The sequence below is a fragment of the Ooceraea biroi genome, chromosome 5, assembly GCF_003672135.1.
Source record: "Ooceraea biroi isolate clonal line C1 chromosome 5, Obir_v5.4, whole genome shotgun sequence".
NCBI lineage: Eukaryota > Metazoa > Arthropoda > Insecta > Hymenoptera > Formicidae > Ooceraea > Ooceraea biroi.
This window is the reverse complement of record NC_039510.1, coordinates 11,626,970-11,652,873: the sequence shown is the minus strand read 5'-3', so window position 1 is coordinate 11,652,873 and position 25,904 is coordinate 11,626,970. Positions and strand designations below refer to the sequence as shown.

The following is a 25,904-nucleotide window of genomic DNA, read 5'->3' as shown; positions in this document are numbered from 1 at the left end:
TAGAGAATGTAAGTTTTCTTAATTCATAAACGTGTAATGGATTCATCATTATTCATCACAGATTCACTTTTGTTTTAAAACTGTGAAATTTTTGTTTCTTCGCAATGTCTTAATTAGATCATTTTGGTAGCAAAGATTTGAATGTAATTTTACAATTGTTTGAATAAAATATAGATTTCTGATATTATTATAATTACTTAATATAACTTACAGCTAAAATTGTAAATTAATTTTAGTACAGTCAGAAATCTGCTTTTAAGTTGTTGTTCCGAACATTCCTGACATTTAAATGAGGGATTTAGAATAGAAATATAATTTAAACTTTTACAGTTATTATGAAACACAATTTTTTTCTGGAAACTAACAAAAGTTTCATACAAATTCGGGAAGTTATGTACCCACGTAATTAACAATAAAATTTCGAGATTGAAAGTCGACTTTAAGAGGAACCGTCGAATTCCATTCTCATCCAGATGAGAATTCTATTAAGTTAAAAACTCATAGAATTCCCTGACGCTACGCTCATATCGACATCGCTCAGTGATCAGTTCGCACGAACATTTCGCGATTAAACTTGAACGTCACGGAAAATCGAGAGAACTGCTGGCAAAACTATCCCTGACTGACAGCCCTATCCTTTATTTTTGCTCTCGACAGGTATATTTGGGGCGGCGCGATTCTGTTCGCGCACTGGGAGGACTGGAACTTGCTGGACGGTTCTTACTTCTGCTTCATCTCTTTGTCGACCATAGGCTTCGGCGATATCGTCCCAGGTGACAAGATCTATCACGGACACGGCCTCGAGCTATCCTTCATCTTTTGTTCGATGTACCTGATGCTTGGTAAGTTACATCACGTCTATTTTCTGACGGATTACAGTCTACAGTCTGCAATTAGCTTTAAAGTAGCAAAGTCTGAGCTTTTTTCAACGAAATTTCTTCCTGTTATTTTTTCTTTTGAAAGAAGCCACGTTTGCTGCAGATTAAAAGCGGACGCAGTGATTCGGTTTAATTGCTTAGCTGTTGGCCAAACTGAAAAGATAGAAAACAAAATCAGTACCTCTATCTCCTTTTTTTGAAAAATATAATTGCCGCAGGATTTGCGATACGCAGCGGCGCGACGTGAAGACAATCGTTTTAAAAAGGATCAACTTTAAAGCTTTAAATCCGGGAACGCGATTGCGCTCGCACTATGCAGCACTCCGTGCCGCGAGCGCATTAAGTCCGTTTCAATCAATGCCCGATTGCCAGGCAGATTTTTCGCGGGGATATTCGAGTGCTCTCGAGCGCTCCGACCACCATATACGCGCGCGGGCGCGCGCACGGTACTCTCAATTCGCGCAACAGTACGCGCGATAATATCCGCGACGCTTCAAATCGCGGTCTGCGATGTAATTTTCCGTACCACGCAGACGGGCTTTCAAGAGCACGTCGAAATCCTCGATGATAATGAATTGTGGATTAATAGATGGTTGTTCCACACACAGGCATGGCGATGATCGCCATGTGCTTCAATCTCATGCAAGAGGAAGTGATTGCGAAGATGCGCACCCTGATGCGCATCATCAGGTACATCTTTAGATGCGAGAGATGATGCGAACGAGCTCCCACCGTGATCCCACACCACCACGATGATCGGTAAGTGAAGCCAACATTTCTTCACGAGCGTGCTCGCGATTATTTTGTTTGTTCCGCGGAATGTACCATAAAATTGATATTTAATTGATGTTAGTGCTGGTAGACGCATGGCGTAAATCGCAATCACTACGAGAAGACGTCACTCGCAAATTGAATTCGCTTAACTTAATGACGCGAAAAACGAGGACATCGTTGGAAGACGATATCGTTAAATATGGACGGTCTTCTCCTCTTGTGGGACCGACTACGTCACTTGTTCTCGCTACTGGCAATCCGCGCGAGCAAGGAGCAACCGTTTCCCCCGCGCACGTGTGAGTGCACGAGTGTGTAGACATACCTTTGATATTCCGAGCTCTCCTCCAAATCCCACGCGAAACGAAAAGCCGGGGAGTTTAAGCGAGAAAGCAGGGGCGATCAAACGATCGAGTAGGAGCGCCGCATTACGCGATGGCGAGAACACACGCGGCACAAAGATAGTAGACGATCAATTTTACACGGTCGGCACGATTTCGGTGTCGCGTTGGGACTGCAGGCGACTCTCGTGCAAGCGTTCTTTGCGAGCGAGCGGCAAAAAGGCTTCCACGTGAAGACCATTTTGCCATTTTATTAATTAAATGCGACTGGCCCGAAATAGCCCGCGCGCGTACACACACGCGCGCTGCCTTAACATTAAATATCAATTTTACGGTACATTTCGCGGAACAAACAAAATAATCGCGGCGAGATATTCGCCACGTCGGAATTCCTCGTGTTCGAGTTTTTATCGGATCATTTATCGGGATGAACATTCCACCAATGCGAGAATGGAGATCAGACGTCGCGCCGCGCGGGATACATCGATATGTGTGTTCGATGGACGATATCGGAACTGTCGTTTTCCTGTCGAATTACGCGAAAGAGAAGGAAAAGGGTGGCGGATCGGCGGAGACACGAGACAGGCAGCTAAGGAGGTGCGGGAACTAAATAAAGCTCCACGCAAGGCGCGAAACGCGGAGAGGAGGAAGTGGATCGCAGACTAGGATGATCGAGTATCACAAAGCGGAGAGGTATATATCGGAGAGAGAACTATGCGGGGTGAAACGCTATTACGGTGCCCGTAACTATTCGCGACGACTAAAAGCAGTCGAGTGTTCGCAAAAGTGGCTGGCGCGCCCTTCTGTATACATGATTATGAATAAAGTCTCAAGTGTCACCCGTCGACAGGATGGAGAGCCATCGATATTTGAGACATCTCCGCCCGATTTCATCCACTTGACACCCTCGTCGATAAGACGAACGAGGACATCCAAAATATCCCGCCCGAATCGCGCATCACGACACCAGTGACTAAGTATGATAAATAGAGTGGTGAAAAGGTATATATGTATGTACGTATACATACAAACGAATCAAGATGCTAAAAACGATATAACAACCTGTTTATCGACCAATTTCTCTACCAATTTGCGCTTGGAGCTGTTGAGTCTCATGAAGTTTTTATACGGTAAGATAATAGCGGGGAGAAAATTTAGTGCACGTAACTAGTGCACGTAACAGAAAAAAATAACTCGTAACATGTATCATAAATTACGCAACATTTATCTTATTATATTTTATGTGATTTATATTATCATAGGTACGTAAATTATAACAAGGGACGACTCCGCACACAAAGCGTTAATATGCATCTCTGAAAAACCGAATAAATCTCATGGAATAACGCTCACCTACTTCATCCATCCTCGGCGAGTAAATCGCGCACTCCAAGAGATGAGACTCGACGCCGTTCGACCTCTCTGGCGCGTCGTCACCTTCGGTCGCGCGACGAGAGAACTCGCGAGGAGAGGACTCGCGAAGAAAGAAGTGAGAGAGACGAGCTAGAAGGGGTGAGAAAGATAGACGGACATATATCGGTGCTCCGAGACAGTCTCCAACGAAGTTTCCTCGATCGCGAAACCAATGCAAATTCTCTCATCATCATTAATCTAAGAAGAAAAATAAGAAGTGCGAATCGTAATAAAAGCGACGAAGAGATTTGCGGAGAAGCAAAGGGAGAAAAGGCAGGACGAAGGGGATAGGGAGGGAGAGATAGATCAGGTCAACGGAACGGGGCTGCGACTACGCGTTCCCGCATGCGACCCTCCGTTCCGGCTGTGCGTCCGCCGCACATGCGCCACGATCACCCCCGGAGACTCGGGTAGAGAGAGAGAGCGATCCTGCGCCCTGTCGCCGCCACGGGGGTGCGTCCGCACGTATAAGCCGGCGTACACTCCTCGCGAACGACTCGCTCGCCGTCGCCGTACGGCCCGCTCACGTTCCGCGCATTCCCTGATCTCGCCTCGCTTCGTGTCACCCCGATCGAAACTCGACCACCACCGCGATTTCGATCCGGAGTGGAGGATCTCGTCGTCGCCTCCGCTCGAGTCGCATTCTAACTGTCCCACTTCGCCGTCGGCACGACATTCAACGACTCCGCGATCGAGCCTAGTTCTCAGTGCTCGTGGGATTGCTCCAAATGCGAGAGGGATGATTTTGCGAAACGTCCGCCGAATCTCGCACGCGTGTCGTGGGGAGCGAATGCTGAACTAGAGAGAGGATTCCGCGGGGATAGAGAGACAAAAAGACGTCGTCGTCGTTCACGGGACAGAAGCCGGATGGAGCTCCTGATGCGTCTGAAATGACATTTCGTACAACGTGAGAGTGCAAATCTTAACGAGACTATAAATCGACGATAGTAGTTTTGAACAACGTGCGACCAAGATCGAGGGATTCTTCTCGATCGAAGCGACGATGAAGGATCTGCAGAGCGACGCGCTGTTTCCCGTCATCACTGTCCCTCGCAGGCGATTCTATCGTAATAATCTGATAACGACTTAGACTCTGTTGACGATAACGGCGAACTGTTGCCGGCTAATATCGAGTGCTCCAGTGGCTGTTGCTCGCGATTTCGAAAAGGCGGGACAAGATGGACAGCGGCTTGGAACAGAGTGAGTAATGTGACGCGATAAGTTCGCTAGATAGGAATTTCTAACAGCACAAATTCAAAGGTAACATAAGAATTAATGAATTTTTCTAAATAATAATTCGTGGACAAGAGGTATGGTTGCTGATTAAGTTTAACGACAGCAGCAACGACCAACATAATATCATAAGACTGATGAAGCAACGTGCACAAACGTGCGGACGATTCTCCCGTTTTTATCCAGTGACTTGAAACGCTCGTGCTTCCTTCGCAATAGAGTTTCCCGATTGAATAATTATCCGCACGGTTTATTCGCTCGTCAGACTATTCAATTCTAACGTTGCGTCCGCTGGAAATTAATTGCCTCATGCGTCTAACGACCGCGCGCTCGTTTTTCATAAGGGACACGCCGGACAGTCCCTCACGGTAAGCACCGGAAGTGATCCGAGGCGGTCGTGCCTCAGGGATTTCTGCCAAATGACGCCCACCGCCGAGACGGCAGGTCGAGAGCGGATGCGAGTCATTAAGTAAATCACGAACGGTAACGTACAGGATAATCGGCGATGCCGCGACGACGGACTTATCACGACCGACTTATCACTGCGGTTTGCCGCGCTCTTCGAGAACAATCGCGGGAGGGTGACGACGAGGAAACGAGATAACGGCCAAATAATAGCAGATCAGATCCGTAAGTTACGTTACGCAAGGTGAGGAGAACGTGTCCTCGATCGTGATCTATCTTTGGAGGCGATCGTGATCTATTTTTGGAGGCGGTTGCTCAGCGAATGTCGAGCCACCGGTATCGAGCGCGAGTGATGCCAGTTGATCATGGTCAGACGTCATGAATCGTAAGTGATCAGGTCGATCATAGACGGACGATATCGGGCACAAGTGATGCGGGGGTGTACTGCTCGCAATCACGGCCAAGTGGTACATGTCGACCATAATGAGACGCTATTAACGATAAGTGATATAGGCCAATTATAGGAATCAGAAACACCCCCCCCCTTTCCTCGTCACAGGGGCGGAATCGATCGCGAGCATTGATGCATGGTGCACTGTGCACAATGCGACATTGATCAATGCGACGTGCATAATACGTGCATGGTGGTGGTGTGGAAAAACGTCATGACGAACAACCAGTCGGCAGCGTTTTTCGCTTGTGCGGGGTGGAGGGGCGCGAATCGTTCGGAATAATCGGCGCCTGAGGGGGGGGGGGAAGGGGTGTAATTTCGCGAAATTACGCGTGGTCGCGCGAACAACAGGGTGACAAAAAAGTTTCTCCCACTTTGGGGGCGCGACATGCCCCGCGAAATGACCGTGGGAACTCGAGGACTGCCGCCGGAAGCGCGAAGGGCGAGAGAGGAGAGCGATCGCTAGCAAGGTGAGTGGTAAGTTGCCGAGTGACGACCAAGTTTTTCGAATACGTTCGACGAAACGGCCGGTGGGATGTATCGAGAGCGTCACAATGCACCCGCGTGTATTTCTGGATGCCTCGCTACACGCGAATTCAGAGCATACGACGGTGGATGCGATCGTCAAAGCGGAAAGCATATTCGACTATCTCGTTACGATCGAAGTGGTTTATGATACCGTGAGATTTGTCGAGCAAGAGATCGTCGTAAACGAGTACATAAGGTGCCCCGAATTTCCCGTACGTTTCGCTACTCGAGCGACTTGGAGATTTTCCAGGACGAAAAGTTCTTCTGCGTCAAGCGGTTTTCACGGAAATCTTGAAAGTTAAAAGGATTAACTAGATTAACCAGTTCGATTAGATAAAATGATATTTTGTGCATGAACATAAATTATTAGTTGTAAATTTCGTTATTAGGACGCGCTTAACGTTACAAACTAGACCGATTATATAGCTGTTTCGAGTATTTCACCTGGACATTGAAACAGTTGCTGCCAATTTTTTAATTATCGCCATTGTTTGTGCAGAACTGACGATGCTTTCGTCCAGTGGTCGAGAAGTCATTGCTAATAATTGCACTGGTAGTTTATGCATGTGCGAAAAGAAGGGCACTCAGCACAAAACGTGACGGTGGCGTAAAGAACATCGTGTAACGTATATATGCTATTATGCGAGCAGCAGAGAAGTGTGTCAAGCGGAACTTTTTCTCTCCTTTTTTTCCGCGCCCGTCTGCTTACAGGCTTGTAAGTAATGTTCCTGTTGCTGCCGAGTCGTATCCGTGAGTCTATCGATTTGTCAGAAAGATTTGCTCTCGGCATTCGCTAGTAGGCAGATGCAACATTTACTTAAACATGGAGAGCTTTTATATCGACAAATCGAGCCGACGAATGTAATGCACAGTATAGCTTATAATGTTACAGTTGAGAAACGTTTTTCCATACGCAAATGATACTCCTGATTTTCGCGATACGAAATTCTTACGTACGCACGAAACGTTCATCCGGGTACATTCGTTAATGACGTAATTTTATCCGGATTTGATATCTGTGATTACAAATACGCCGAGGTCATTTCACTTCCACGAGTGAGATTAATCTTCGCTTCCGGATAAGAACGTTGCCAGTAATGAACGTGCGACACGCGGCGCTTTCGAGGATTAAAAAAGGAATCTGATCCTGGTGGATTATGCTTATCTTGAGCTTCAGCCGAAAGTCGCTCGCTCGCTCGCGAGATTGATGCGGCATTCGGCGAGATTTGCAATTCGTCTTTGCGTTTATCTTGAGTTTTTCACTTCTGCGTGTGTTAAAATCGCGTGGAGCATCGCGTCTCTCGCGAGTACGCCTGAGATTCAATTACACGCGCAAAATTGAATTTAAAAAGCGTTTGTCTTTCCGCCTCGACGATCCCAACGTCCGTTCTCCGTCTGAAAACGAAGCGGACTCTCCTTCTCACGCGCACATTTAACGTGTACCCCGAGGATTACGAGCTTTACGAAGCTCGTTAAATTTTTAACATCTCGCCCGGCAAACGATATATCAAACGAACGGGCACGAATACGCGTGAGAAATTGCGTTTTCTGCAGAAAGTTTTCGAGTTTACGAGCAATCTCCACTTCCACTTGACGCGAGCGAATATGTTTTTATCCCAAATAGCCTCCACTTAAGAACCACACAAATTATGAGCTCGTTTTCTCACCGATTGACAAGCCGGCAAATCAGTGCCCACTTTTTCCCTCGCGTGACTTTTTCTATCTTCGATAGAAGATGTCTCTCTTTCTCTCTCTTTTTTTTTTCTTAAGACGATTTGTGGCAGAAGTGATCTTGCTCCTCTCGTGCAGTGCTCTCAGAAACTCGCGGCTCTCAAAGATTTTCTCATAGATTATCTGATTTAAGTCTAATCTTTGACTGTACGTATCTCTCGTGAAGTTTTCATTTGCATCTCGCGTATTTTTATTTAGTTAGTTTTCAGATCTGTTCTTTTTCTTAAGTCACTCGACAGTGTTCCGAAAATGCAATTTAGAGGAAACATTCCGCCGTCTCGCCAGTAAAATTTGAGTAGAAGCGCAGGCGTCGCTACCGGATAGATAATTCATAATCTCGCAGCGCATATAGTTGTCACTTTGCCATGCAGAAATCCCCTTGGAATTTCTTTGCAGAATCCTTTTATTTTCTCTTGCTGAGCTGCTTCTGTGCTCTTCCTGTCTTACCTTCCTTCGGCGAAACTCTACACTAAAGACAGTCGCATAGTCTTTTAACGCGATTGGTTGCATTTGCGCAATGAAAAATGTTTCAAAATCTCCCTTTCTGGTTTTTATGGAAAACGGAAGCGTACAATTGATCAAAATGCTATTTTATGTTTATGAGAAAACACGTCGACAGCTACAAAAAAAAATTATTTACCAGGTATATTGTCTTTAGCCGCAATTGTAAAAAAGATAATAATAATAAAATAATAAAATACAATTGTTCAAAAACTATGACAAAATATTTTATTGACTCTAGTAAAATATTACTAATAATAATAGAGTGCAGAGAGAACGTATCGAGCAGCGACAAAATTTTCTACGCCCCATTCTGTCTGCCACGAATTCAAAGTTCGACTCGCCGCTTCTCAATGCCTTTTAATTTTCCGGATCAAGCCGTCCAAATGCTTCCTACGGCGAGCAGATCCGGAAAATTGCAAGGAATAAAAACTAATTGTCGTCTCTTCGGAACAGCGTATCGTCGCCCGTTCCTATGGCGGGGACAGTTTTAATTTTCGCTGGTCAGGCAAGGGACAGGCAAGGGTTTTTGCCGGTTGAATAGCGTCCGCAAAAGGGTCGATATTCTCAAGATCTTCTCTAATCCTGAGGGAGTCCTCGTCCCCATGTAGACGGGATGACTGTCTATCCTCACGGCTCCTTCATTCCTCGTCCATCCGGAAGGAGGAGGATTACGGGATAATTTACACGCGTAACCTTTCCACTCCTCTTTGTCCTGCGTGATCGTTATTAGCAGCGTTTACCGTATCTCGTTGCTAATTTACAACTCCGATCCAGTTGGTTTTTCCGATGAAAGTAAATATAGATTTCCATTTCCTTTATTTCATTTAGATGCACTGGATATTTCTCTCTCCTTTCCTCTTCATTTCATTTGGATGAGAGATTCTTCAATTTTAAATAAAATTTCCCTTGATGAAATTCCCAACTTTCCGTTTTCAATGTACTTTTAACTAATCCTTAAAGACTCATTACAGGATAAAGTTTGTTTAAAAATTAATGGAGAATTAAGTCTCCCTGGAATAAAACATATTAGTCGAAATAAAACTTTGCAAGAATATTCTCTCCTACAATAAATAAAATATTCTTGTATAATGAAATATAAAAGTTTCATACAGTTCTTATCTCTCTCACGGATAATCTTCAAATAAGAAATAAAAAAAACAATTTTTCTGCCGCATTCACATACACACTGGCACACACATTATATAAACGTGATAAAAACCTGATCGATTTTGTCATATCTGTGGAAGTGCCTGGCGATAAGTAATGACGCAGTTAATGAAAGTGCCCGAATAAAAGTAAGTCCGCAGAATGGATCGAATATTTGACGGGCATAAAAAGGCGCTTCTAACTTACGTTTTACTTTCCTTTAATATCCTGGCCTGGGCGCGATGTCGTTTTCTCACGAGGTGCGCGTTCGACTGGAAAAAGCGCCAAAGTCGATAAAGCACGCAAAGCCGAGAAAATATCTTCAAACAGCACACAATGCACCACCTTGAGATGCTCGGATGCATTTATTCGTCGAGGGAACGTATTTCGTCGGCTATTCATCTGCATAACGAATGCGGTATTGACTACGGGCAGATATTGCATTACTTTGAATATTTACGGTTTTAATATTCCTCATGAATGGAATGTGATATTATCTCGCGGGAGTGCAAGCGCGAGAAAAGTTACAACCCGTTAATCCTCTCATTCATCCGGAGCAACCGGATTGCGTATTACGAAAATATGCAAAAAGGAGGATCACTCGCCCGCACAAAGAACCGGGATCCTTATTATTCTTTTCACACGTGCGATTAAAGGGAACACCTAATTTCAAAGGATCCCGCACAATGCGCGATGTCATCGCGACGTGTTTTGAAAGATGTATCTACGTCGGACGGAGGGTCAGCGTGGCCGAAACGCTAGGGAAAAGACGGGCGATCTATGGTGGAGGCATTCGAGCACCCTTTTTATCCTCGGTACTCTCATAGGAAAGACCCTCCTCTCGTTCGCAAATGAGGCACGAGCGACGAGATAAGAGCGAAAGGCCCGACGGGCAGGATCCGGGCTTATGTAGGCGAATAAAGGGCGATCACAGGCGATAAAAATCCCGCTCGACGACTGATAAGCCCTAATTGAATGTTCCCTCTTGGTCCTTCCAGCGGATACACGAGACGGAAGTTTCAAAAGCTGAACTTCATACGATAACGAAGAAGCTTGAAGACACAGATGGAAAATACGAAAATTATGCCGTTCGAGAAAAGACAGCTCAACCGCTCGCGATTACTCTGAGGATCGCATCGTGTTCTCGTCGATGGTTCCGTACACGTGTACGGGATACCGCGAAAGCACGCGCAACGTAATAAAATTCAAGATACAGCCGAGCCGAGTATCTCGTGGAAAAGTGAAAGTTCGCGCGACCGCCCGAAGATAATTCGATGACCAGGCCGGATGTTCGATCGCGCGCGCGCCCACGCATCGTAAATCTCACCCCCTCACTCGTAACGAATGCCGTTAGTTACAGGGCTGTCGAGGGTGCAAACAACGGCTCCGTTCGATGGAATATGATGCATGCGCTAGTCGGTATACCTCGCGCGTGCCTGGTATATACGCGTTTTAATTAACTTCGTCAAACGCGAAGCACTCTCGCCCTCGTGTCCGCGGCGATCCCGTTAATTTCGCGGCGCGGCACACGGGTGTCGGTTAAATAAACCAACTACCGATTGAAAGCCACCTCCGACGAATTAATTGCAAAAACTCGCGGGTCCGCCGTCGCGCGATTTTTCCGGAAGCCGCGTTTCATCTCCGACGACGAATGACGAGATGTTTTGTTGGCGCGGGTCGTCACCGGAAGTCGCGATAAAAACGGGCGATTTTTTGCACTCTGGGAGCGCACGTTCGCGCGTATATAGTGTACAATAACACTGCACAATTTTACGTGGGAGAGGAGGAAGCCACTCGTTACACGTCGCCGCTATTTCGGTTCCTCACGTTGCGCCGTTCGCGCGAATTAGAATAGAACTTAATTAATAATACGCAGCGAGACAACTTTACGCGCGCGCACACATGCACTGTTCTATGGCCTATCCTCTTCTCTTCTTCTGTATCTTTCTTTGTATACGCGACGAATAAATCTATTACATTCTCGAGGCCCACGGCGCTCTTCTTAAACTTGGCAGCCTGCGCTTTTGCGCGAGCGAGTGCTTTTCGCTGTTACCACGGGCTGTTCACAGGCCAAAATAGCCTTCGACGCTCTAATAAATAGACACAGCTGCAATTGGGCCCTAGCACAATCAACAGATACTTTTCTACATAAATCACGGGAGAATAATGTGTCACTAGAACGATCCTCTCGCCGGAGGCTATTACCTTAGTGCCGGTTTAATAGCACTGTTTGTACAAGCGTCTGCATATATTTCTGAAAATCGAGATATCTCTTTAAAGCACAAGATTGTAAAGTATTGTTTGGCATACGCAGTTTGAACATGTACATCTAGATTCATGTAATTTAATATAAAAGTATATTATGTTACATCATTTAAAGAACCCATATTTTTAATTATGCATATTGTAATATACTTACGTGATAATTACGCATAACATTATGCATATTGTAACAGAAAAAATTTTGCCATTTCTCACTGGTCCTACTATTTGGCTTTTATCGCGACTATTCCATTCGATGACTGCCCAGAATTTCTGCACGAGATCAAATAAGGAATAAGAAATTTTTATTGCAAGATCAAGAGCGCGTAGCGGACAACCGAGAAAATGCGGACCCGTCCATTGTATCTTTTATCAGGGGAGAAGAAAACTTCCTGACTCGCGAAAAAGGGAAAAGGAATTCAGTCATGCTCAGGAATGTAGTTAGATTTTTGCTATGTCGCAGGAAAAAGAAAGATCGAAATAACGAGTGAAAGATGAAACGAGGCGGCGAGAGAGTGCTGGATGGCGTAACGAAATTTACGTTTAATCTGTCCGAAAAGGAGACTCCGAGGAAACTTTCAGGTGACATCTTCCTTTTTCCTCTCTTCTCGTTTATATTTCTCGGCAAAACGGGCATCTTCTCAACAAAGCGACGTAATGATAAATTATTATCGTACAACATATTATAGCTGTCATTTGTTTTATTTATTATTTATAATAAATTGTACAACCATTATTATCAATTTTCTAAATCTCTCTATGCTTTTGTTTGAATAAATTTATATTTCCACAAAATTCTCTGTTTTTACTTATTGTTTTCTTCCCTTTTCTTTAGCGTCTTTTGCTGCTCATTAATGTACCTTCAATTTTCAGCAACGGGATAAATGTCTGCATTCATCTGTCTACAATCCCGTTTAAAAAAGAAATTTTGAGAAAATTTAAGTTGACATCATCGTGTTTTTTTCTTATTTCAACCTAGTGCTCTCTATTATTCACTGAACCGCAATGCTGGGTCAGCAAGATAAATCAGGTTTTCGATGACGAGAAAAATTTCGAAAGAGGCAGAGAATCAACGAGATTATGACTTTAACTACCGTCCGATGAATGCAGGGATTAAACATGGCGCGGTTCGTTTCTCGTTCCATTTTATATATAATATCTCAGACTATCCCCGCATTCTTTACTAAATCATAATAACATCTTCCTCGAAAAAGGAAATTTCCCCGATAGGTTCTTTCGTGAGGTCTTTAAGAAGATTATCACGACACCCCTAAGTAATCATCACAGCATATTGATTAATACACCCCCAATTAGGCACTCGCGCTCATCGTCCGTCTCCACTAGTTCCGCAATAACGAATTACTCTAATTACATCATTAATCGTTCCACTTGGTACATCTCTGATCGTTTTCCTCGGATCGTTCCAGCCAGATCCTCCGACTGACAATTAAATGGAGAGATCCATCTTTCGAATCCCTTGTACGCCCTGCTCAGTATCGATTAACATTTTTACCTGTACTTTGTCCATTGGTTTCCTCCCTCATCCCGTTTCTCTCAGAAGGCTGTATTTGATCATCAAATATAGATTAGAGAATTCGATTACACGTAAAATTAGCCAGGTACCAGAGTCGACAGTCATCCGGGAGAGAATCCTTCTGTTTAATCGACAGGCGCGAAAAAGCCACTGTTAGACCGAAGACCGGCCCGAGTGAGTCCCACTTATTATCGCTCTTGTTACGAACATGCACCTATCTACTGGGTGTCCTGGGTGTAGAGAGAAACGCGATCCAGCCTCTCTGTCTTGCTCTTTCGCTCTCTCTGTTTCTCTCTTTATGCCCCCCTCGTCGTCACCAACCCCCTCGCCGACCGCCATGCCACTGGCTGCTGCTCGACTATCGATTGCGAGCGGCCAGGGCCACGAGAAGGCATCCCCCAGCTCTCTCTCTCTCTGTCTGTCTCTGTCTCTGTCTCTCTGTCTCTCTGTCTGTCTCTCTCTCTCTCTCTCTCTCTCTCTCTCTCTCTCTCTCTCTTCATCTCTCGCTTGCTTGTGCTAACTCGTTACGCGGTGCTACCGCGTTTCCTACCAACTACCGTGGCTGTACAGCGCGCCTGTCTATAGGGTGGCTTATGTACCACCACGCGCATAAATTCCAATTAAGCGTGGTCCGCTTCTGGCAGGATGAAATTCCTTCCTAGTCGTCGCATCGATGGATATCCGGTGCGCTCGGTGCACACGATGGCCACCCTTTTCCACCGGAGCACTCTGGAAGCTATTGCCGACGCTGCCTTCGAAACGCGCACGCTCTTATCCGCTTCCGAAAGGATGCGAGATCGCGGATTCGCCAGGAAATAACATCAAGAATACGAGGAGTGAGTCGTCGATATCGATTTCGGAAAAGCTGCCCCTTTGTAACGTGCCTTTATTTTTGTAGTAATTTTTATCCGCTCCTGTTCGAGTCTCAACGTTCGACGTTGCGATGATGAAACTTTCAATATTAGCGACACGTGGCACGAATTCGCTTCCTCATCCCTCGGAGATGCCGCAGCTAACCCTCGAAGCTCTGTAATTGGGTAAAAACTTAAATTGGTTTCAAATACTTGTTAGTTCGTTTCATCTGAACTTTGTTTCTCGTCAAAATTTTAATTTAGAATTTAATTAAGAAAATATTTAAAGGAATATTGATTACAAGTTACGATCAATAATCAGATTCTGGTATATCATTGCAGGAGAATAATCGATCTTGAATTTATGAAGGAAAGTTGATTAAAAAATGTGATAATTTACGTGATGATTGATTCCGTTATGATTTTATTACATGGCAAAACTCATTAAAATTTATTATAAAATATGCAGTTTAATGCTGTTTTTTGTCAAGACTATAAATGACTACACCGTAGTAGCATTGGTACTCAAATAGATTAGGTAATCGGGCTTTGTATTACTCTACGAGCACTAGAGTCGCTAGAGAACGACGTAGACTAGTCACATATTGTGCGATGCTATCGTGTCTTCCTAACTATGATTATAGCAGACGACTATATACCGCACCACCTCCGCACACAAATTCCAATTAAACGCCCGGAATTCCTTTCGCGTGCCAATCGATTACTACGGTGATGTAACTGCGACGGAGTTGTAATACGTACGCCACGTATTCTCCAGCAACTGTCATCAGAGGTATCTTATGTCTGACAGTAGCTGCGTGCAATCTCTGTGAGCTTATAAAGGACAACGGTAAATGCATAGCTCGCATTCTCGTAATATGGAATCGTATGTAATGCAATAGAGATGGCAATAATTCCTTTAGGAATACGAACTTCCAGAGGATTGTAGGATTGTAAGCTGTAAAAATATATGTAAAATATACCAACCATACGAATAATGTCTGAAAAGTATATGTAAATGCAAAAATATAAATCATCAATCAGAGAAAAGTGCAAGGATTTAACAGTTTATGTAGAATATACGAGTATGATTAAAAATATTAAAATTTGATTTCACCCGACAATTCATATTTTCAATTCGACGAGCTCGCACACCGAATAGAACATATGTGAAATGCTTAGAAAATATTTCAGGAAATACAGAATGTAAAAGACGAAAATATGAAAGCTTCATGATACAGATGTTAATGATTAAAGCAAGTATGACACTAATTAACAGAGGTAGCTAATTACTTAATGTTGAATATGAAAGCATGAAAAATAAAATTTTTTTACAGAAGATAACTTCACGTTTGCTAAAGAATTGTTAGAATCAAAGTTTGGAAGAAGAATTTTAGGAGAGTCTCCATAAAGAAATATATATCGGTATATTGTTTCACTGTGCTGAAATCGATGCTATGGGGTCGTAGGTAACCCCATCCTATAAGTCAGGGGTTAAAAAAATCTGACGGTCAGTAACCTCTTTGCAGACGGTGAGCGGGTACGGTTTGTCTAGAAATAGGAAGCGAGAAACCTGTATCGATATTGGAAAATCATTTATCCCGTCTATCTCACGTGACGGGCACACCTCGACTTTTGACAGACCCGAATCGCTGCCTTGCCATGTAGACAGCCTAATGCATTTCGCCCAGAGTTGCCTTAGGCTATACGTCAACGTCACGAGGCTCTTTATGCATAATATATAATATACAGGCGGCTTCAGCTGATAGCCTGACACGCAAACAGCGCGCGATCAAAAATATTAAAATTTGATTTCACTCGACAATTCATATTTTCAATTCGACGAGCGCGCACGCCGAATAGAACATATGTGAAATGCATTATCTAAAATTGGATGTACCAATTTGAGGAGCAATTAGCAATATGGGACATTTATGTAAACTTTAATCAATCAATTAATTTAAATCACATTTTTTGCCTTGTATAATACGAATAAGGAACACATATTTCATCCATTATAAAATTTCATGCAGGCTGACAGAAATTTAAACTGGTACGTTCAGCCAATAATGATCAAACTCTTTCAGCAAAGTGCAAATGAGGAACGAAGCGGCGCGGCGTTTTATTTTTACATTGATAATTAGGGCACGTTCGGTCATGTGAGAGGACACAACCACCAGCAGAAATTAGGTAACGGATCGCGCTTTCTCCGCGGTCGCTCCGTGCCCTACATGAAAGAGCATTTTTGGATTAGCGGTCGCGGAATCTGGTTCAATTGGCGTGCTCAAATTAATACCTCATCCTTAATTAATGCACAAGTTAATCCCGCCACACCGTGATCGTTCCGCGCGGGCACAACGTGGAACAAGGACTCGAATCTATCTCCTCACGGTCGAGCGCACGCGTTACAGCGACGCCACAGCGGTCGATTAACGATATTTGCTCACGCGTAAATTTCAATTAAACGAATGCTCTTCTACTACTAGTCTATCCGACTAGTGGTGCCGGTGAATGCGTATGGCACGGTGCCTAATGTAACGAGCGCTAAGCGATACAGGCACTTATACGTGCAAACGATCAAAGAGTGTCCGCTCCGCCGCGGATGTCCTAGAAGCCCTGACCTTAATTTTAATCGTTGTTCCACGCGAGTTTTCCCGCGCTGCCCTGCAGCCCTCCGGATCGTTCGGGCGAATCTCTGGAATCGATCCTCTTTGTTCGTCTCGATGAGAACAATTAGGACTTTTTAAATTTCCGAGAACTCTTTGTCGCGGTAAAGCCTGTCGGAAGTTGAAGAATATTTTAGTGTTCTTGCATCATCGCAGAGAGAGGGCTGAGGACTATTTGTTTTTATCGAGAGAGAGAGAAAGAGAGAGGAGAAAACCTATTTCGGTTTCGGTACATCATCCATATAGCGCAGAATACAGGTGTATTTTCGAAGCCATTCGTTTTCGGCCGGACGGTACATCATACAGTTATCTGCGACAGCGTGTTCCCGTTTTTTTCTTTTTTCTTTTATCCTCTTTTTTTCCGGAAGCACGCTTCCGTCGTTTTCACAGCGATCGCGATCACTCGTGCACCTCGCGAAACCGCGTTAAGCGGTGTCCCAGCAAAAAATGATAAAAGCGTACCTCGGACGCGGTTCCCTTTTAGGTACACTCGTGGGGGAAAAGAAGAAAAAAGGATAAAAGCGAAAGTCCTGAAAAGGAAATCGTCTCGCCGCCGTGGCGACAATAAGGCGGCGTGTCACAATGGCCGGCGCGAGGATATGTCGTCTCGATTCGACGATGTTGCGCTGCATCGCAGGAATCGTCTCCATTGAAATCGCACATGTTCGACGCGCACGCACGCGATACTCTGGATATCACAAATGCTTCAGCGTTCGCTACATTTTCCCTGAAAGACGGATCTTCGGGAAGAATGCACCTAGATATCACCATTCGCTAGACCATTCGCAGCACAGAAATAGATAACAATGAGCGATAGCCCAGCTTGCGTTTGACGTACGTCATATCCGGAATAAGCCTCCGCTGTCACCTTTGACCTTATGAGGTATAACGTCCCTCGAACGCTGTCCATCCATTAAAGATCATCACTAATTGTCCTCTTTGCGAGGTAATGATGGGGGCACCTCGGATTTATCAGGCCGTCTTTCTCTTCCAGGCCGTTCTATTTTGAAGGAGAAAAAATCGATTCCAGCCTGATCAAAGAATCCAAGAAAGACGTGATAGAACCAGGACGTCGTTTGCGTGTCAGCGTGCAGACACGTCGCTTCGAAAAGTGTCCGTTTAGTGGACCATTAAGGCATTTACGTTATCTGCTCTGCGAGTACGCGTAATGTACTCGCTGGGACGGATGTATCTCCCGTCGCGTTGTTCGCAGGCAGGACGTGACGTGGAGGGTGGCGAAAGGAGTCGTACGGTGCACACGACGACCCACATTCCGTCGAATTTAATTTCATGCCTTATCTCCGGTAGCCGCGGCACAATGCCTCAACTGGGGCGGTCGCGGGGATCTCTTTCTCGCACAATACACGCGCGAAATCGCGTGCACACGTACATGCCATGCATACATACACATACACGTACATCTATGCACGTACGCAGGCACGCACACATGACATACGTTTTAACGGTGTCATACGCACACCATGCACTTCGCTCTTCACCTCGCACGTTCTATTTATACACGGTGTCTCTCCTATTCTCCGTCAGACAGAAGATCCTTCGTTCTCTCTTCCACGCTCTGTACAGCCGCTTGTCTCTTCCCTCTTTTATCTCTGTCTTCCTCTATTTCAGAATAGGAGACGTTACAATGACTCTTGCTGTGCGACGTCACGGGCAAGGATTGAAGAGACGGGATGCGACGCGCGTTTTTAGCGCGTTTTGTATTTCGACATATATGGAGAACTAGTATCCACCAATTAAATATAATAAATAACGACAGTTAGATATCAAGACGGTTGTTCTGTCTGGTCTACTCGAATCGTAATTTTCAGCAGCAGCTGTCTAGCCGCATATTAATGTCTCTTGTTCTACATCGCGAAGACGAGACGCCCTTCAGACGAGGCAAGTAGCTTGCCGCTTCCACCCTTGGAAATCTCTTTGTGCCAGCCCGTAAAATCTGACGCATACTTGCTCAAGAAACTCGCGGTCCTCTCGCTCTTGTATCATCGTGGATCTATGTTAGCGTTATCTCCGTCTCTCGAAGCTTGCTTCCGCTCTTTACCTCTGGCTCTCTCGCAAGTATATTCTCATTTCTCTTCTCTTCCTCTCTCTTTCTCTCTTCCGCTATTTATCTCTGTTAGTCTCTCGCACATTTGATTCTCTCGGTTTCTCAGTCATTTACAAGCATCTCTATCGTGGTCTAGGATAGTGAATTCGCGCTCAGTCTCTCCTCAATTCCTGCACCCGTTTTCTCCGCTTCGACGCGTCGAATCGCGAGAATGCGCCTATTATGCATCGTGCATCTAATGTACGCGTTTCTGCAGCGTTTCTACTGCGAGCGTAAAGCGAATGTATACCGAGGGTCGATCGTGCGGCTGGCTATTTCTGCATGTGCACCCGACTCTCCGCGTACTCGCGGTGACGATTGCTTTATCAGACGTAACGGGGCTGACTGACGGAACAGGGTGCGCGCCATCGGACGCGTTCTATATCGACGGAATAAAAGTCCGCTCCCTTTTGGCCGAGTAAAAGCGACTGGCGTCATGTGTAAAAGTGGGGATCCTGGCGATCTATCAGTGCAAATGGTTTTCGGGTAATATGATATTCGGGATTTTATCTATGTGTGTGTGTGTATATGTTGTATGTGTGTGTGTGTGCGATGCATTTACAAAATTTATAAACACATCTGAGATTAATGAAACCTCTGAACGCAAAATCCACGTTAGAATCAGATTTCTAGGGTAATAAACAAAGTACTCAATTTCTGGATATGTGTTTTCAAGTAGATGTTGGATATATTGAGATACTTATTTATATATTATAAAAGATTGAAAACAGATAGCTACCTGAATATTTAGGAATTTAAATAAGCAGCCAAATTTCTTATTTTCATCACAATATTTAAATTGCTTTTACTCTAATAAAATTACAATGTGAAACTAAGATTACTAAGATATTTAATATTGGAGATCAAAGAATATGAGAGAAAAGGTGACGTCAGTTTTCTTCGCGCTAAAGAAAACTCGACTTTGGAGTAGCCAAGGAATTAGTCGGTTTTGTCCAGACGGGTCCCACGTGTTACTCTATATACCTTACGTATATTCAGGTTCTAAATAGTTCCCAATGTTTGTGGGGATACGTTAGAAATAATAAATCTCCCGCATCCGCCGTATGAATGTTTAGACGATGATGATCTCGTCGACTGAGTTAATCGCGCATATTACACAAGTTCTCGTCTTCCCCGTAAGCGTGGAACGAAAAGCACTACCAGGAAGGTCATTAACCCGTAACAGGCCAATTACTCGGAAGAAGCTATTTGTCTCTGTGCGTCATAGCCGTCTAATCATATGCCGACGTATCTAATCACGCCGCTATCTCGGACCCCCATGTCATGGGAGGATCAAGAACCCTATCCAACTGGTATTAGACGAATACGGGGATGGCGGAACGCGGCAGTAATATCGTTCGCCATTAGTCTTATTAGATTCGATCACCTTTAATCATCGAGTCTTTTACGTCAAAATGATAGATATCGTAATTTTCTCCAAAAGATATGTGACTAGCAGATATATAAAAACTATTAATTAAGGATATTATATGACTATTTATATATAAAAAAAAGGTCTTACGCTTTATACAACTGCGTTACATTGTGTACATTAATATAAATTCTCCTTATATTCCGATTAGATACACGTTTAATCATATATCACCTGATCGTGTGATGCAGGTCAAGCAACCCTGCACCGGATGGATGGCGACGGCGGCGGCCGTGGTACGACAACGGTAGGACGACGGTAGGACGTTACCGCTTGCGGCTGCAGCTGCGGCGTCACCGGTCGCTGCACCTGCAGCTGCGGCGGCAGCGACGGCGACGACGACGGCGACGACGATTTAATCAGCAGACAGCGGGACGATGCAGAACGCCGGTGACTACTACCAAAGGGCGCCGAGATGCTGTCCAGGCAGAAGCGGCAACAGCAGCAGCAGCAACAACAACAACAACAACGCGGGTACCGGAGTGCGCGGAGCCGAGCTGCTCTGTTGCTGCTGCAGTTGCAGCACCGCCACGTCCACGAAAACTCCGGGGTTGCTGATGAGCCTTGCCGTGTGCGTGCTTGTTCTCGGCTACACTCTGCTCGGTGCGTTCGTTTTCATGGCCCTCGAGGGAGGTCTCAAATCGGTGAGAACGTCAATTAAATTACGCGACTCGAGAGATGATACTCGGGATCAAATTATTTCAGCAACGTGCTTGATTTTGACTGTAAAATAGGAATCAAGTTTTTACGAATTAACTTCACTTCTCGTCGGAACAAATAATATTGATCAATTCGCTAACTGACTACTGAAATTATATGTATATTTCACTCTGTTTCCAATTTGTCTTATAATAACGATATTTTTCTCGCTTTCACAGGATTCGTCTACCGAGGTCGTGTCCTCAAAACCCGATGGGAGCACCTATATGTTGCCGAGCCTGGAGGACGATTCCGTCACCATGGAGTTGAGGGCACGCACGGTCGAGAAACTCTGGAGCATCACTGAGGATCTGAATGTCCTTTACAAAGAGAATTGGACTCGCCTGGCGGCGCGGGAAGTCCTAGAGTTCCAAGAGAACCTGGCCCGTGGCCTCAGACGCACTTCATCGCCCTACGAACAGGTGCCTCCGCGGTCACGAGAGCATCACGCGGACAGGCGTCTGCACAGACGACGATGGAGCTTCAGCGGTAGCCTGCTATATTCCTTGACACTGATCACGACCATAGGTACATTTGCTTTATTTAGTTCTCTCCGGTTTCTCGCGATGATGATAGCGATGTCAGAAATAGATATCAGAATAGATAGAATGTCAGAAATCTAATTGATCTTGATTCTATTTCCATTATTTCGGTCATTTATTCATACCTTCTAGTTCAATCTAATTAAATTCCGTGCCAATATAATATCATCTGGTTTGCCAAACGCACCCTTATTGGGCAGCCCTTACAAGCGATATTCATCAAGTATTATCAGCTCGTAAGCGTCAAAGGTCAACCTATTCGCGTCGCAGGGACTCCAGAGATTTCGGTTTCAGGATACGGTAGCGTGGCGCCACGCACGTTGTGGGGTCGACTGATCACCATAGTCTACGCCCTATTGGGAATTCCGCTGATGTTAATCTACCTCAGCACGGTGGGCGACGTACTCGCTCGTAGCTTCCGTCGTCTGTACGGACGCATGGTCCGGCGACCGCGCAACTGCACACGGAAGCAACAACCACCGCCGCCGCCGCCACCGGTCGGCGGTATAATGAGCAAAGCGTATCGTTATGATAACCACGTGGAGACTAAGGGAAGCGGCAACTACTACTCAGCGAGCAGGGAGAGTTCCTGCGACGACTTGGGCATTCGCGGCGCCGGGAGCGCGATCCTGCTCGACTGCGGCAATGAAGGCCTTCTGCACGCTACCACCAGCTCGACGGCTGCACTTCAGGTAACAGTAGTCATAGTCACGACATTCATAAAATTAAATATAATATTCACAAATAATCCCAGAAATGCGAAAGAAAGTGCCATAAAGAGGCGAGCAAAATTAAAATATACAAGCTGTGGTAAATTATAAATTAGCTATAATTTATTGTATTGATCTATCAAGATTAATATTATTGTAAATCTTCAAAGAAAATATCCTCATCCGATCCGGTAAAATTCTTGTTACAAATCTTAGAAGGATAATATGGTTTTGTTACTATGAGTCTTTTCAAGCTTTTTACATTCTATTTAGATAGAGTTTTGTTCTCTATGAATAGATCAATTCTACCTGATATTTCCTTTTTATTGACTCACCCTCCTTTGTTTTAGGATGTCACAACGGGGAATGGCAAGCGGCATTTTCATCCGTGCTCGTTGTCTTTATCGTCGACCTCGTCGCCGGCCTACATACTAGAAACCAACCCGGTCAGGATACCGATCAGCCTGTGCCTGATAATAATGCTGATGTACATATGTGGCGGCGCGGTCATGTTCAACCGTTTGGAGGGCTGGAGCTTGTTGGAAGGCGGCTACTTTTGTTTCACCAGCCTTGGCACAATTGGCTTCGGTGACTTGATGCCAGTAGGACGCAACGCGCCCTCAACCACCTTGGAGGAGCTCAGCCTGTGTGCCTGCTCGCTCTACATCCTCGCCGGAATGGGCCTGATCGCCATGTGCTTCAACCTCGTGCAGGAGGAGGTGGTACGCGTGGTCAGGGTCTTCGGTAGAACCTGCGGCATGTCGTCGGGCGTGGTGGTCGGACCTATCGGTGGTACAGGTATCCCTGATGAAAGATTCAATGGGAAACCAGTAGTGAGAATCTTCCGCGACAGAGAAAAAACAAAAGAAAAGAGTTGATTGCTTTGTTGACCATCGTGCATTAATTGTGTTCAGAAATTACAACATTTGTCTCGTAGACTCCAATTAGATGCACGCATATGCTGACATGTACATCAGTCTGACGTAATTATTATCAATTCTATTTTCTGAGAACGCATCGTTGATTTAGATAATAAAATTGCCATCATGACCGATGACAATTCGGATTGAAAAAACCGAGAGTTTCCGTGTGATAAAAAAATAACATCATTATTATTCAAAAAAATAATTTCAAAGGAAATTGAACAATCGTGTTTTTTAATATTATTCAATAAGAGTTCTGTTTTTTTACTGATCAGTATAAACACGAATCTTTTCAACAAGTCAGTGTTCTCGTGACAGAAAACTATATATCTTACGTTAGTCCTACGTTAGGTTTCTCACGAGAGGATATCCTTGCCCACGACATAACAGTATGACTGATTCTATAAAGCTAGTTGAAGGCAACGACTGCCGAGGCAATTGGCCGCTACGAATCACGCATGATTCTTGTCTTTTTTGCAGCAGTCGCCGCTCCAAGTCTCAAGGCTGACCTCGACGATGGCGGCGGTACCAGCGACTCGCGGCTGTCCGAGCAGGAGGAGGAGGCGATCGCCATGTCAATGGTGCCAGCCGGATCCTGACAGCATCAGGCCAGGAGCCCCGGCGACGGCAAGCTCCTGGCCCACCCGTCGAACACTGCCATAAAGTTGTCGCCCGGCCACCACACGCTGCCGCGTAAGAAAACGCTGCCGCTGGACGTCGTTGGCAGGACGAGCAACTCGTCGTCCTCGGGCACCAACGCTCAACAGCAGCAGCAGTTTCAGCGGGGCCAGCCGTTAAGAAGGAGCTGTCTATCGCCGACGCAGTATCATCATCAGTCACAGCAACAGCAGCAGCCATCGCATCATCATCAGCACCGACAGCAGGAGAGCTCGTTGCACTTCGAGTACTTTGTGCCTCGCAGCGTTAGCGAGTTCAATCTTGCTGCCGCTGTGACGGACATGGCGGTACCGCCACCACCCCCTGCATCGGTGTTGAGACCGTCCTCGGCGCTCACACCGCCGATTGTTGGCGGGGTTGGTGGCACCAGCAGCCAGACGCGGTTGTTGGACGTCAGCGGCAATACTGCCACTAGAAGTCGTGAGAAAATGGTTACGTTCGAAGATGAGGGGGTCAGTTGCGGCGCTACCTCGACACCTACCAGGAAGCCTCTGCCTGGACTAGAAAACGTCTTTATGTGACGTGTGCCGCTACTGAAGCAGTTACTACTAAAGGCGGTCGTAAGAGCATCAAGATTCCTGCGAGTTTTACGTCTTTGAGGAGATACAGAGCAACAATTTGTGAAATCGTTGGAACATCCCTCGATGTCGTTTGTAATAGGGAAAAGATTAAACGGATCTGAAAATAATTTCTTTGAGGAGAAAAAATAGATTAGTTACATAAAAAACTGAGTAAAGCCGGCAGCGATTGCTGATTGGGAGATCTTTTTCAACGACGTCGTTAAGAGACTAAAGGGTCAGTGAGTATATCCTAAACACGTAAATAAAAAATATACCAATTAACCAGAAACGAACCAAATATTAGAAACCAAGTTCTGTCTGATTACATCGAAAATTGGTGCAATTGAATTTCGTCAAGCTATCTAACGAAATATGAATATCAGACAAGAAAGGACCTGTTACGTTTTATGTATTTTCCGATTAAGATGGTGTAAAGGGAAAGGAAAGCTGGAGGAAAACAAGAAACGAACACGGAAGAGAAAGAGAAGCTTTAGAAGACTGCAAGCCATTGTAACATACTTAAACGTGAAAATTATATAAAATTATTCCAAATATCAAAAAAATAACAGAGAGTGTGTGGAGACTACTGGTTGTGTTCACATTATTAAAATAAACTCCAGAAAACAAAACATCCAGAAATATTTCAGACAGAATTTCTATAAAAGATATCATTCGATGTGAATTATTGGCACTAAGGACTTCTTTCTTACCGAGGAAGAGTGCCTGAATAATAATATATCCTAGATAACACAAATATCCAAAAAGCATCTAAAATATGTCTAAAGGACGTTCTGATTCTTCTGCAAGTCGTTCTCTCCTTTGTGATATTCTTTAGACATCTTTTAGATGCTCTTTTTAGACATTTGCGTTGTGCGGAATTGTTTCTGTGTCTGAGAGATTTTTAAAATCGATTCCATTAAATTTTCCAATGCCATTTACCGCGTAATTACGTGGAAAAGCGAGAAATAAAAGACAAATGCCAAATAAACTCAAAAAAAGACAAGAGGGAGATAAAAACATTATAATCGACATTTTTCCGTCATAAATGAAGACCTCCTCGGTCAAATGTCGACTGTATATTTCTTATATTGATTAAGCCATGATTATTATTATTATTATATCACTTGCGCGTATAGGATATCTGTCGAGTATCCGAATTTTATGTCAAATAAGTCCAATTATGTATTCCGGATGTTACATGAATAGCTTGTATATATATTCGAAAAGTATATTGAACATTCTAACTTATACGACTACCTTATCGTATATCAAATAAAATAAAGTTATATAAATACCTGACGTGTCTTAATATATCGCACTTTTTAGTTTTAGGATATTTTATGATGCATCTGTTTATTTATATACCCTATTAAAAAACTTTAATAGCTTTGATCTCTATTCCTCAGGCGAATTGGATTCTTTTTTAAACACACATATTAATAATAAGCAATATTTATTTGTACTATGAAAATAAAATTCTAGCTGATCCAATAAATTACTTAACTCAATTTTTTCAATCAAGGATGATGGAGGAGATTTTAA

General features: G+C 44.5%; 2 protein-coding genes and 1 long non-coding RNA gene across 5 annotated transcripts in view; 2 read left to right on the top strand and 1 right to left on the bottom strand.

The window, feature by feature from the left end:
* LOC109611077 overlaps nt 1-3,763 on the bottom strand; it is a 33,746-nt gene extending 29,983 nt beyond the window's left edge. Inside the window, exon 1 of the long non-coding RNA XR_002193406.2 lies at nt 3,344-3,763. This is a non-coding gene — a long non-coding RNA (uncharacterized LOC109611077). The remainder of the gene's footprint in view (nt 1-3,343) is intronic.
* A 162-nt stretch (nt 3,764-3,925) lies between these two features.
* On the top strand, nt 3,926-23,758 carry LOC105281085 (potassium channel subfamily K member 18). Of its 3 annotated transcripts, none has more exons than XM_026969827.1 (6): nt 3,926-4,603; nt 20,442-20,894; nt 21,129-21,477; nt 21,786-22,183; nt 22,552-22,999; nt 23,608-23,758. In XM_026969827.1, the coding sequence occupies exons 2-6, from the start codon at nt 20,628-20,630 to the stop codon at nt 23,721-23,723; spliced, it is 1,578 nt and encodes a 525-aa protein (XP_026825628.1). In that variant the 5' UTR covers nt 3,926-4,603; nt 20,442-20,627; the 3' UTR covers nt 23,724-23,758. The 3 variants fall into 3 exon arrangements, with proteins under 3 accessions (XP_026825628.1, XP_026825626.1, XP_026825627.1); XM_026969825.1 differs by having other exon boundaries at nt 3,928-4,603; nt 23,605-23,758; XM_026969826.1 differs by lacking the exon at nt 3,926-4,603 and adding an exon at nt 4,646-4,663 and having other exon boundaries at nt 23,605-23,758.
* Nucleotides 23,724-25,656, top strand: LOC113562016 (transcriptional regulator ovo-like; the record flags this gene model as incomplete). Its single annotated transcript, XM_026969900.1, has 1 exon — nt 23,724-25,656. A coding segment is annotated over one exon (600 nt), but the record flags the coding sequence as incomplete, so codon positions are not given.
* Between the last annotated feature and the right edge of the window lie 248 nt (nt 25,657-25,904).

What these genes read in the sequence shown, in the direction of transcription:
- LOC105281085 (XM_026969825.1), top strand. Translation starts at nt 20,628, where the DNA reads ATGCAGAACGCCGGTGACTACTACCAAAGGGCGCCGAGATGCTGTCCA. An exon ending in GACACTGATCACGACCATAG is followed by an intron (nt 21,478 to 21,785) that starts GTACATTTGCTT and finishes TTTCGGTTTCAG; the next exon opens with GATACGGTAGCGTGGCGCCA. An exon ending in CGGACCTATCGGTGGTACAG is followed by an intron (nt 23,000 to 23,604) that starts GTATCCCTGATG and finishes TCTTTTTTGCAG; the next exon opens with CAGTCGCCGCTCCAAGTCTC.